The 14,480-nt window shown below is 38.0% G+C and overlaps 1 protein-coding gene across 1 annotated transcript; it reads right to left on the reverse strand.

Annotated features, from left to right (window-relative positions):
• Positions 1-6,464: 6,464 nt before the first annotated feature.
• LOC131322673 (uncharacterized) lies at positions 6,465-9,068 on the reverse strand. The gene has a single exon (XM_058354083.1). It carries the CDS (start codon positions 9,066-9,068, stop codon positions 6,465-6,467), a length of 2,604 nt encoding a protein of 867 aa, XP_058210066.1.
• Positions 9,069-14,480: the final 5,412 nt, after the last annotated feature.

The raw sequence follows: 14,480 nt of genomic DNA on the forward strand, positions 1-14,480 counted from the left end.
ACCCTTATATCTTTTTATTACACTTTCACTCCCTCCAATTTTCATTCTTTCATTTGAATCCCCAATCAATTAGACACCAAATAAATCACAATTTCTCAATTAAACATTTAATCAACATTTCAATAATAAAGGAAAAAAATACGAATCTCTACACACCGTGCACGTCACAAAGGAGACAAATTTTAGGAGGTATAAAAATGGTTTATCTTAATTTATTAACAGGCGCATGCAAACTTAAACTTAACGGAAAAAGGCAACACAAGAGAGTTGGCCTTCGGTTTGTAGGAGTTTATCCTACCAGGTTTTATGTTTAGAATCTCTTAAGTGCTATGAATTTTGAAATTAAATTTTTTTTCACCGGCAGTGGAAACTAATAGAGCCCGCAGCATAGAATATTCATTCCAAAAATTAACTTAATCGAACATCGATATGTGTATCAAAATTTGAATTTTGATTCATTAAATAGATGGTTATGGATAATGACAGGATCAGACTGTCCATTTCGTAAATTATAATTCAACTTTTAATACGTCTATCAATATCAATATCTGATCAAACTGATTTTTTGCCCTCATAGTTTCCTTTGATTTCTTTTCTACAACCAAACTAAAAAACATAATCTGTCACACCCCAAAATGGAAGTGACCGGCCGTGAACCATAAGGCTAACCCATGGAACACGCAGCCTGAATAAATCAAAATAACTGAAAATCAAATGATTGCTTTTTCGTTATTAATCAAATTCAAAGCCAAATGTGTCTCAATCATAAACATGGGGTACAATCATTCCATGAACCAAGCAATATCTAGTGATCCAATAATAATAAAAGGAATTTATTATCTGACAATTGTTTTGAATGCGGAAGCGATTTTTAAAATAAAACTAGAATGAGACACCCTAAGGAAGTTAACGAATGAAATCCCCTAGATGCCGCCAGAGTCCTTACCTAATTCCCCAACTTGCCTGAAAAAAAAGTTGGAATAAATCCGCCAGCTAACAAGCTCAGTGAATAGCAAGTATGTATATTAAATAAAGTTGAAAACGGAGATTAAAATAATTTACCATTAAATCATAATTTGGCATACGGGGTGTCTAGCAGAATAATAAATTAATCAATGAAGCATTTAACCAATAAATAGTCTTGGTGGTGATCACAACATTAACTCCATCAATAATGGGGAACCACAATCAAATAGTACCATGGCCAAAATAAATCTCATCAAAATTGGATCCAATATCGAACTTAGAGTCACCAGGGTTGACAGCCCGTGGTACTTTTCCCTAAGACGATCAGGCGAAAGAAAGCCGTTGAGCATTAGGGTCACCGGCCTAACACGGTCTTTTCCCCAATGGCCAAGGTCACCAACACAAGAAGGAATAATTTCCCTAGACTTCCGAAATAAATGTTCCCATTAATATCCACCAAGTTCTCACCAAAAAGAATATTAACAATTGATCTCAAAAAATTCATCGCATGCCAATTTATAGAACAACTTATAAACAGTTTTTAGTCTCCAAACAACATTCATATAAATTTCTGAAGGAAATACTTTTAAGGGACACAGGGATCTTTCAAAAATACGTAGCATACTTAACTACTCACCTGGGTCCAAACGTAATGCAATCGAACACGCAAAATGGAGGCTAACCTGAACAGAAGAACAATACACAATGACTGACTAATCCCGAAATTACATAATCTAACAGAAAAAGCCTACACCTAAGTGACTACCAGACCCTTTAAAACCCAAGGCTTAGACAACTGATAAAACCCAAATCCAAAATCATAATGCCACTGTATACCAATACCCATTCTCCCAAATTTCCTACAGCCTCTCAACTTCAAGCCACGACCCAACAAAATAAACAATAAACTAAGATAAAGTAGTAACTAAGAAAAAAAAAATTGTTAGCACGAGCAAATTCCAATCACCCGAACCACCACCCACATGACACAACACCATCATCCCATATTTGGCCAATATTCTCCACGCCGCACACCGCCACAAACACTGAACCCCCTCTCTCATTCCGATTAACCACATCAAGTAATCCCTCCACAAACATTACAAATATCCTAATAATTTTGCTCGACACTTGTGCGGTAGTGCCCAATCCATGAACCTATTGCTTTGTGAAATGGTAGATCAAAAGAACGAGAGAGATAAAGTGAAATATTATCTCGAAAGAATCCAAAGATAATCTCCTCTCTACTACGGATGCTGCTCTTCTCGAAAGTCGACGTTTCTTAAAACCAACCCTAATGAACTGGTGAAATAATATGCCCAAGATAAAGTCTATCAAACTACCCACTAATTAGTGGCGTTCTCCCCTTAATAATAGGTAACCACTTAATAAAAGTATTTACTACAGTTCAACACCAAATACTAAAACTATTTAGACTTATACCCCAACACTATAATTGTGCCAACAACAGTTATACTAACGGGAGAGAGAAAAATATCAATTAGGATCCAAACCATAAAATCCTCTTGTTTTTTTTTTTTTTTTACAGAAATATAATTATTAGGAATAAGAAAAGACGGGGTGTAACACTAATAGAGTCCCCAACATAGAATATTCATTCCAAAAATTAACTTAATAGAACATCGATATCTGTATCAAAATTTGAATTTTGATTCATTAAATAGATGGTTATGGATAATGACAGAATCAGACTGTCCATTTTGTAAATTATAATTCAACCTTTGATATGTCTATCAATATCAATATCTGATCAAACTGATTTTTTGCCCTCATAGTTTCCTTTGATTTCCTTTCTACAACCAAACTAAAAAACGTAATCCAATTTCTTCACATTTTCCTTCTCTTTTCTTTGAGCAAGAATAAATGACACTCAATATGAAAATGCCGGTTTCCTTTCATGGACATTTTCATATTCAGAGTTAGGGTAGTCATATGGTACACACCCCTTATTAAGGGGTGTACCGTACGCATTATGATTTTAAACCATTGGATTTCAAAGTAAATAATCCGGACCACCCATTTATTAAATTAATTAATAACATAAAAAAAGGGCTTAGCAAGTAACAGGTTGTTCTCTCCTCCTTGACTTTTTCTCCCTCTCCCTCATGTGTAAAATACTACAAATTATATAACATAACCACAATTGTTGTGACAACACAAAAAATTGACACTTTCTTACCACAATGTGTCGTACCAAAAGAAATCGATCAAAAGATACTAGACACAAGACCAAAATATATCGTAGCACAATCAATAATTATTATACCCAAGCAAGATACATGTCTAAAATATCACAAATTAAATATTGTATAACTTAACATCCTAACAGTATGATCGATCATTTTAAAAATACACTCACTAACGACATTTAGATTATACAGTCAATTTATATTTGGTATAAAACCTAGTCCTCTGTTGTAGTTGAATGTAATGTAGCCATGCGACCGTGACACAATAATGACGATCAAATCCGTTGAATTTTTTATGTTTGTTGATTAAGTCACCTACGTAAATTTTTGTCTCAATCAGGTTTAGGAAGCTTCATCATCGGCACGCAAATTGAATAATAGAATGGTATTTTCCATCCAATTAAGTGTCTAGCTATAAGCCATCAACTTCATTCTTGGTACGGATGACCTAATTAATATTATGTAAAAGATAGACGATTTTGATAAAATAAAAAAAACACCTTACGTGGGGCTCAGATGGTGCATTATTATATTTTAATATTCTATTGAAATTGAACGACGAGATTTGTTGAAATATGAAACTTCAAGGACTAACTATGTAATTTATCCTAAAAAATAACAACATTCTTTTATAAAAAAAATAGGAACGAAGGGTGTAAGACTTGAACCCCAGATGTTCAAACTCCAACACCTTACCACTATGGTACACAATTGAGAATATGTAATTCTAAAGGCTATTAATTATATAATATTTTCTTGTATGTAGGGGCTTTATTTTCAGGCTGAAAATTTGAGAAGACAGAGGCCTCAAATGCATCCGTCCTAGTGCTGGGCCTGCACTTGTATATCATACTAGTAAAAATGCACGTGCAGTGCACGTGAAAGCAATGTCAAGTTATGTAATAGTGACAGTCAATAAAACATGTAATTATTGTAGTATTATTTTCTATTGAAGCTTAAACTCTCGAGAATGATCATCTTTCTTCCTTCCTTCATTGCAAGGTAGACATTTTCTTTAATATGAGGCAGAATAAGTAGAATTAAGATTCTCTCATAGGAGGATTCTTCATGTGATATAAAATGAGAAAACATTTTTGTGGTGAGTATTATTTTACCTCACATTAGGAATCATCCGAGGGATCGTCCGCTCCACTGCCGACAACTGGCTTATTTCTAGAACTCTTTTGTATCTCTTCATACTCAACATATGAGCCACAATTCTAACAAATTGTGACACAATATGCACCATTGATGCCCTCATGGTTATTCATCCTCCCAGTACGTGTTTCATGCTTTCAAGAAGTAGTCCCCATCACTTTTCAAAGACTCCCAAATTAGTAAATAATTTTACTTCTCCATGTGCATTGACGAATTCCCTTGTACCAATTGTACCCATGTACATCTTGTTCTTTTGTGCTTATTTCCTTAGGCACAAAAAATAACACCCACAACCCGCATGCATATGCATCTCTATCCACTTGTTGTCTCAAACACTTTCAAAGTGATATGTAAATATAAAAAGTACTCATGGTGGAATATATAAGGATATACAAACACACACGGATGCAGAATTAAAAAGGTTTAATCATTTCATTAATTAGATTCGATTTCAGAAGCACCAAATAAATAAGAGAAGAAAACAAGGTCATTAATGATCGATATAAGAGAAGAATTATACTATAAATTATATGGACAACGTTAAGTTGGGAAAAATCAGATCCTTACCACCAAATTAATGGGGACATAGACTATTGCAGAGGAGTTGGAAGAGCAATGATATTGGCGTCAACCAATGAGACTTTTTGAAGGATGCTTACGGCGTTACGCATGTAAAGTTGGAGTGGGAATTCACTCCATTATCTTTGATCTCCACATTTTCTTCTCTACTAATTAATCTCTCTATTTGAAAAGCGGCACGCACCAGGAGAATAGAACCCAATTAATTGAAGGAGAACGTACAATAGGCCCACGTACAGTTGGCCTGAGAGAAGTTCCACCACGTTAGAAGTTTTGGGACAGAAGGAAGCAGAAACACCCGTCAAGAATAGGTGTTAATTACTTTTAGTCATGCGGGGGGACGTGATGGTTAGTAGACTGATGCAGATGACCGTTTGGTGTTTTAAAAGAACGGGTGTGCCAGTTATGGAGGGGTGGGTAAGGGGCGTGGGATAGAGTTGGGATTCATAGAAACTGGTTGGGACATTTTTGGAAAGCAAAAAGTAGAAAACATCTTCGTGCTTTTAAAAGAAGTAGTATATAGATTATAGCCAAGATTCGGAAATAAAATAATTCAAACCAGCGAATAAATTACGATGACAAGAAACTCCAAAGAACACACAAGAAGAATTTGCTTCTAAATCTCGGGTTTGAGGAAGATTTATTGGGTGTTCTTTCAAGGTTTTTTTTCATCGTCATTAATTCACTATCGTTGTGAAATACTTATTTTCGAATCTCGTCTTTGATTTGTTTTCGCAAAAATTCCAGCATAGGCGTCATCATGTACACATATCAACTTGTTAATTCCACTGGTTGACATAATCAAGAGACGAATTACATAGGATGTAGACTTTTTAAAAGATCTCTATCGCGATCTCACGTAAGCAGGATCAAGAATCCATTAAAGAAATTCAAGGAGGCAAACTGAAATAGGGAATGAAAGGACAAATTTATATTGTTACTCACATCTGGTATTCTTTTCTCTTGTTAAATTTCTTTACAAATGTTCCATCCAGACATTGCCGAAAGGAAACAGCAAAGAGAGGTAATGAAAACAAGCCATTTGGGGCAATAGTCCCGAGGCCTTCACAACTATCCCTCAGAAAGAATCACTTGTACTAACAAATGGGACGTAAGGTTTACTCCCTCCTAAATGTCTTAGTTCGAAACTTTTCAGGATTATTCAATGTGCCCGACCCAAGGTAATTTGATTGAATTCACTTAGCTGTAATGGAAGAAATTGCAGAATCGTAGCTATAAACGTCTGTGATGTAATAAAGCAAGAGCTCTTTCCGAAAAAATAAACAACAACAACAATGAAATTTAACAGTAAAACAAACTGGACTGCAATCCACAGCTAAAATACACAGCTATATAAGATACCGAAACATTATGTTCTTGAAGCAGCTTCTGTAAGAATGTCCAAGTCCAACTTAGATACCTTTTACAGGGAAAACATGATAAGCATACGAGAAAGAGAGTCAAACTTAGGAAAACATTACATGCTTAGAAGTATTGAAAACATGCTTAGTGAAACTAACAGACATTTAGAACCTTATATCCTACGGTAATCTACTGCTCACTGGTAATTACCGGCACCTTCTCGTACGTTTCAACCTCCCTGAATCTCCGCCCAAGGATACACTGCCCACCAAATCGCTGCTGCAAGTAAATGAAAACCGCAAACAGAACACCCCCACAAGAAATAACTACGTCCCAAGTGAGGGAGTAGAAATCCACGTAAGGATTTGCAAAAGGGTATGCCCCATCAAATTGGACTCGTGCAAAGTTGTGAGCCCGGTAAAGATCATACACATGAGGTAGCAACCGAACACAAGTGGTTCCGATGTAAAATGGATGAGAAAGAGCATTTTCCTTTGAGATATGGAAAATGTTGAGGAGGATTTGAGGGAGAAGGAAACCGTCGAGGATCAATCCACCATAAGATATTAAATTCCTTGTATTTAGAAACAAAGCAAAAAGCAACCCCGATGCGTACAATGTTGTAGAAACAAACAATGCCTTCTTTTCAGCAACCCATATGTCCTTCTGGTTTTCGTAGCCCAAACGTGCAGAAAACGCCAGTTGGAGAAGCCGGAGTTGCAACAAGAAAGCCACCATTTTAACTGCTCTCACAATCACCTCGTTCACTTCGAGCCACCCTTGACTCCCAAGCCATACGTTATTTCGCTTGCGATTTCCTAGAAACAAAGCTTCAAAGTTTAGCACAAGAGTAACCATATGCCCTAAAGTGAGGATCACAAGCATGAAAAGGGACGCAAAAGGAAGCACTTGAGGGTTCCTTTTCACGTAAAAAATTTGCAGCCCCACAAACACACAAGCGAGAGTGTTGGAGATCAAAACCATCACGATCTCCCAATCCAACCGCTGAACGGATCTTTTGGCTTCCTCTCTGTAGAAAACCCATCCAGTCATTTCCAATTGCTTGAAATAAAGAGGGTCAGTTTGCCCCCTCATGCTTTCGATGCTTCCTGTAATTTGCCCTACTTCCTTTGCATTTACCGGCGGGAATTGGAATTTCAAAAGAAGCTCACAGTCCATTGATTCACCTGTTGATAGCTTTCTACAGCCTACCATACATACCCTTCCTGTTTCCTCATCATACAACCCTTCAGCAGAAATGTCAAGGGTACTATTGAAAATTACCGATGTAGCTGAAGAAGTCTGATATGGCAAAATCGCGTAGGTAATATTCAATGGGCCGCGATATGTAGTCTTTTCCTCGACCACAGGAAATTGATTCAGCTCATAATTCTGATCACCGAAAAAGCTAGGCATTGCTTGAATCCTAGTACGATTCCCCATGGAATCTCTAACCGACATGTGAAATTCCAAGTCGCTAGACTTCCACTTTGGATATCTGTTGCCCTTCTTTATAACCTGCTTGTTGAAAGGACACAACTTCCCTACTTTTTCGGTTACTGTGTACTCGTATCTCAAACCAGGAACCACAGTTATGCTATTGTCACGACTTCTAAATGTGATGCTATTGAAGTATCCGGACTCGTTAGCAGTTTTGTTGGTCCAAATCTGGCCCAAAATACGTGTTCTACTCTTGATTGTCCAGAGAGCAGGGAACCTCAAGCTCAACCTAATCGAACAATCACCAACCTGGGCATTATCCAATGAGTCGATGGAGTTCAAAAACCGGCAAGCAACTATGCATAGCTTATTCTTCTTTTCATCCCACGATCCCTCTCCCACGAGCGTTGTAGTGGGATCAAAAGATAGGTACTGGTAACCTGATCCAAATTTGATCACATATTGCACCTTGTGTTCCTCCTCAGAACACTGAATGGCATTCAACGTCATTTCCCTTGGCAACTCATCGTTATCATCCTTACCAAGAGGAGTACAATTTTTTGAAGAACTGCACTCATTCGAGTACTCCAAGTTAAAAACCTCGTTTTGCCCACTGTTCATTGAGGAACATAACAATCCTGGATTAAAAGCAAGTGATTGACTTTTAGGGATATCAATCCCACAGCGACAATCACTGTCGAATTCCCCAGAAACCAATGAATACTGATAGTTACTCGATGAACCATATTCCAAAAGTGAAACTGGTTCGAAATAATACGGATCATTCGGAGAAGCCAAGCTCTCCAATTTCCCAGTTATTAAACCACTAAAGATAGTCAAATTCACAGGATAGTTAAGCTTAAGGACTGCATCAAGATCGATCAAATTACCTTCGTTCGAGTACCAAGAAGCCGAGCCTACCATACATAGCTTCCCAGAGTACCATGACCAAAACCCATGAAACCCAAACTGCAATGCGTGCCTCCTTCTATGATTCCCAGGAAAATAAGAGCCTCGTGATACGAAGGTTAAGTACGCTTCGATCTTGTGAACTCCAGACGTGTTGGTTTCGAAGATGTTCTGGGTTAGATAAAACCAGAAGTATTTTTCGGATTCGAGGGAGAATTCAGAGGAGTTGTTATTGTCGTTGTTAAGGATTCTGTCACCGCCGGCGTAGTGACTGAGGACTCGTCGGAGATATGGGAATATGGTGGTGGAGGGAGCAGTTGGGGTCGACATGGGGACCATGGAAGCGCAGTGGTGGGAGTAAGAGATGGAGGTGACTGAAGTTGCAGAGAAGAGAGTGCAGAGAGAGAGAAACATAAAGGAGAGAGAAGAAGGATTCATTGCCATGATCACAATTTTGCTCAACAAGGAGGAGGAGGAGGAGAAGCAAGAAATATGAGTGTTTACTTAATGGGGGGAGACTTGGACTTTGTCACGATACGAATATAAATGTAGGCATCATCATGACTTCTTAATTCCACTGAACGTTTAAGAAATTCTATTTTTTATATTGGCTTCTAATGAGTTTTATCTGCAATAAACATTCACAAGTCTAGAAAAGGTTTAATGTCAGAAAGTATAATAAAGCTGTTAGGAACGGGGAGATCCTATATAATCCCTTTATATTGATATGAATGGATTCGGTAGTTTCGAGTGTTAGTTTAATAGCCTTTGGTTTGTAAGAAGACTAAGTCTTCTTGTTAACTCTCATCCTTACGTGTATTCCGATAGGTGACAAGTTTTTTAAGCTCTGTATTCCTTGTTAGACATCTAGGGCGGTGATTGTATACCCTGGCCGTCCTATCTCGGGTGGTGAGCTTAATCATTTTTACTCCATTTTTATCCTGTTATATCATTTTCTTTTCTTTCTTCCAAATATCCGCCATCAACTTGTTAATTCCACTGGTCGAAATAATCAAGACGAATTACATAGCATCCAGACTTTTTAAAAGATCTCTATCGATCTCACGTAAGCTGGATCGATTAAGAATCCAAAAAGAAATTCAAGGAGGCAAACGGAAATAGGGACTGAAAGGATAAATTTGTGTATATTGTTACTCACATCTGGTGTTCTTTCCTCTTATTAAATTTCTTTACAATTGTTCATCCAGACATATGGCCGAAAGGAAACCAAATGCTTTCGGATAAGCCAAAGTCACCAACCATATGATATCATCGCAAGAGTACCGCGTCATGTGAATAATACTGAACTCTTGTAAAACTGGAAAGAGTTACGTTAAGTTGCAGCTTATAAATTTTTCCCTTCTGAAAGGATGAAAAGTTAGCTTGAGCACAACTTCTGTTTGGGCAAAACTAACAAAAAAGACACTCCCTCAGAAAGAATCACTTGTGACGTAGGGTTTACTCCCTCTTAGAGACTTTCTAAAAAATCCCTCACGAAAGCTGGATCAACAATTCATAAGAAATTCGATGAGGCAAACGGAAATATGGAGTGGAAGGATAAATTTGTTTTGTTACTTGCATATGCTGCTCTTTTCTCTTACTCCTATTAAATTTCTTTACAAATGCTTCATTTAGACATATAGCCGAAAGGAGACCAAACGTATGCTTTTGGATGATAAAAGGTTCACCAACTGTACGATATCGTCTCAAGAGTCTTTGAGAAAAACCACATCACATGAATCATACTGAACTCTTGTAAAAACTATAAGAGTTATATGTTATGTTGTAGCTTGTGAATTTTTTGGTTGCGAAAGTTGGGCAAGGTATAGCTTGAGGACAACTTCTGTTTGGGCAAAAATAAAAGAAGAAACGGATGTTTAATTTCATTTACCTGGCAAGGGAGTGCCACAACAACTAGGTCAACCCCTTGGTCTTGTCATTGCGAATTACAGCACCCTTTCCCCTAACCCCTCCTATCAATTGACAAAAAAAAAAACAGCCAAGAAAGAAAATGAAAATAAGCCAAGGAAAAGGTAATTTTTGATTGAGTTCACTCAACTGGGAAGAAAGAAACAGGAAGAGTATAGCTAGAAATGTCTGCGACGTAATTAAGCAAGAAAGCTCTTCCATTTTCCCCAACAATGAACAGGAAATGAAGCTGAACTGTAAACCACATCTAATATCTACTCTCTTTGTCCCAATTTGTTTGTTCAGCCTTGAAAAACTAACTTTTTTGGAGAACACAATGAATACACTTAAAAAGATACAACTTTTCACATTTACCCTTAACTTTTTTAAAAAAATTGTTTTATTCCACTAAAGAAAAGGCAAAAAAGAAAAATTAATTCAATTTAGAAGTCAAATGTACAAATATTTTGGGACACTTAAAAGTCAAAATATAGACAAACAAATCGGGATGAAGGGAGTAGTAACTACAGCAATATAAGCTACCCAAACATTATGTTTCTGAACCATCTTCTATAAACATGCCAAGGTCCATAATTTGAATCCTGACTATTAATCTGCATTTGCATACGCATCTAACATGAAGAAAAGAATGCATACCTTTTTCCCAAAGAATTGCCTTCATCAAGATCGATAATATTTCAAATCTTGGGGCCACTGGGGGTTATGTCCGGCTGTTACCTTCAGAGCCCCAGAATTATTTGGAGCGCGCGCAAACTGGCTTGAACATAAAAAAAGGAACCCTGCTATATATACCGACCAAATTCCCACCGAAATCGTACCGACGGCCGCGCCGGGTCATCTCCGGCCACCGGACGATATACACGAAAAATAGGGTGCTTAATTCAAGCACCCTACACACATCGGATGCCGTTGATTCCCGCGTTGGCCCCCTCGGTTTTTTTTTTTTGAAATTTCTGGACGGCTTGGATCGGCCGTCCGGTGGCCGGAGACGGCCCAGCGCGGCCTTCGGTACGATTTCGGTGGGAATTTGGTCAGTACGTATAGAATTTCAAAAAAGATAGATAATATTCGTAGCTATCCTTCGGTACGATTTCGGTGGGAATTTGGTCAGTACGTATAGGATTTCAAAAAAGATAGAAAATATTCGTAGCTATAGAAACAGAGGAGGGAAGCGGGGGGCTGCTGCCCCCTTGGGGCAGCAGCGTGCTGCTGTGACCCATTAGCGGGCCCATCCCAGTCTCGCTCCGATAATCGAAAACGTTCACTTTGTAGAGCTCATCGAGTAGAACAACTATGCAAAAAATAGCTTAATTGGATATCATTAAGTGCCTGATCGGAGCCCATATAACTCTCGGTCCATGGGTTACAATGGATTTGATCCAGTGTTTTGGATCCATTCTTTTCAAGATAAAAAGGTTTCGATTAGGCACTTAATGATATCCAATTATGATGATTTTTTGCATAGTTGTTCTACTCAACGAGCTCTACAAATTGAACGTTTCCGATCATCGGAGCGAGACCGGGGTGGGCCCGCAAACGGGTCACAGCAGCACGCTGCTGCCCCCTTGGGGCAGCAGCCCCCCGCTTCCAGCAGAGAGATAGTACAAATGAGAGATTTCGATTAATATTCTGCTTAATTCAAAGTGGGACCCCAAACCGTTAAATGAACCCCAAAGCCTTTCTCTCTCTCTCTCCGATACACAGCAGCAACAATGGAGTTTGGCGCTGCAACAACGATGATCGTCACCAACACCCCAGCAAAGACCTCGCTTCCACAAATTTGGCCTATTTCTCCCACTCAGATCTCCGCTCCTTCTTACTTGCTGGATCCAACCTCACCTTCGCTCAAATCAACGCCTTTGTCTTGTCTTTGTGATAAGCGCGTAAATGTTCACATAAGCGCCCCTTAATTTATCCTTGCCAAGTCCATTTATACTATTACTTGAAATTTTATGCTTTTACTTTTGTGTTTTAGGTGTTTGGAGGCTTACCATTCTAATGGACTTTATTATTGCAAAATTGGGTCAACCGGTCATCTCCATTGGGGTGATATATGGCAGACCAGGCCAGCACGTGGAATTGGGCTTGCAATCATATGTAAGTTGGCTGGACTAAAAAAGAAAAGAAAAAGAATTCCACCGAAGCCAATTCTCGACAACTAGGATGGCCCATAGCCTTAAGGAAAAAGAAAGAAAATAGGGTTGTCCCTTGGCAGCTTATAAAAAGGATCATCACCTACACTCAGAAGGGGATTTTTGGACGCATCAGTGGAGAAAAAGAAAGAAAGGCTGCCGCTTCGAAGAAAAAGCCGAGAATCCTTGCTACGTGAAAACCATGTCACAGTTTCATGCTTACTGTCAGCCGAGCTTCAATAAGTTCCACGCCGATGTCCGGCTAAACTCGTTTCTAGGGTATAGATGAGACTCGATCTCTGAGTAATAATGTTTATATTTTGATTTAGTGTTTTATTATTCGAATCATGGTTGTATGATATAAGGATTTATTTGCGGTATTAATTTTCTCTATCAAATCTTGTGTATAATTTTTTAGATTTTTATGCACGTTCATGCAACAGTTCTTAATTGTTCTGTGATAGCTGGGTAAGATGGATTATGCTCCGTAAGACGCGTCGTGCTATTAGACGATCCGTGCCATAGAGACGGATCATACTAGTAAGACGGTTCGTGCTAGGCGGCGATACCCCATGCTATTCGGTGATTCATAGAAATCTTTTGGCGATACCATGAGGGCCCGCGAACCCTAACGATATCTGGATTGATTCGAATAATAGACCTTTATCATCGTATAGAGATTGTTACAATGGGTCGAGTGGATTCGAAACCCTAGATCTTTTCTCTCATAAACTCTCACTTTTTATTGCTTATTTTTTTTTCAGCTTTAAATATTTTAGAAATCAACAATCAAATCTTCTTTCGAATTAAGTTAGAAATCAATTAGAACAATTGCAATTCAGCCTTCGTAATCCCTGAGGACGATACTCGGAGTACTTACCGCTATCTTTTAGATAGTAGTAATTATTCTGTTTTATTAATTATTTTTTATACGGAAACGACACGATCAAATTTTGGCGCCGTTGCCTGGGATTACAAGAACGGTTGCGTTGTTTTAGTTGATTTTTATTTTAATTCTAATTTAGGTATTTTTAGTTTTTTTTATTATTCCTCATATTTGTTTAATTGCATTCCCTTTTTTGTTAGCATTTTATTGTGTCAAGCACAGGAATCAAGAAATTGTAGCGCACAGGAACAAGAAGTAAGCTGCAATATACAACTTGACAATAAATTCAATTGGCTTTTTCAGGCGTTGTGAGTTTTCTTATTGTTCTTGGTTTTAGTGTTTTGTTTTGTTTATTTTTATTTTTATTTTTATTTGAGTTAGGGACATTTTGTGTTATATGTTTGGTCGTCGATCATTGGACCCATTACTTGATAATTTTGACCCAGAGATCGAACGGACCTTTAGAGCTAATCGAGCAGCCTCTCGTAACCCTTGGTCTTCACTCATTCCAATTGTTACAATGACAGAAAGAATAGAGGCTGAGGTTCCACCAGCGATCGGAGAGTACTTTCTCCCATCCGCGTACACTTCACCATCATGCATAACATTGCCTACCACTGCCTCAACACAATTTGAAATCAAGTCCAGTTTGTTACAAACACTCCCATCATTCTATGGACTTGATAACGATGACCCATATCGGCATTTAGGAGACTTTGAAGAGATTTGCTCCATTGTTAAAATTCAGCACTTCACTGATAATGCCCTTAGGTTGAAGTTATTCCCATTCTCACTTAAAGATAAAGCCAAATACTGGCTTAATACTTTGGCATCGAATAGCATCAACTCTTGGGATCAAATGAAAAATGAGTTTTTGAAAAAGTACTTTTCCATAGGCAAAACAAAAGA

The sequence above is a fragment of the Rhododendron vialii genome, chromosome 4a (genome assembly GCF_030253575.1).
Source record: "Rhododendron vialii isolate Sample 1 chromosome 4a, ASM3025357v1".
Taxonomy (NCBI): Eukaryota; Viridiplantae; Streptophyta; class Magnoliopsida; order Ericales; family Ericaceae; genus Rhododendron; species Rhododendron vialii.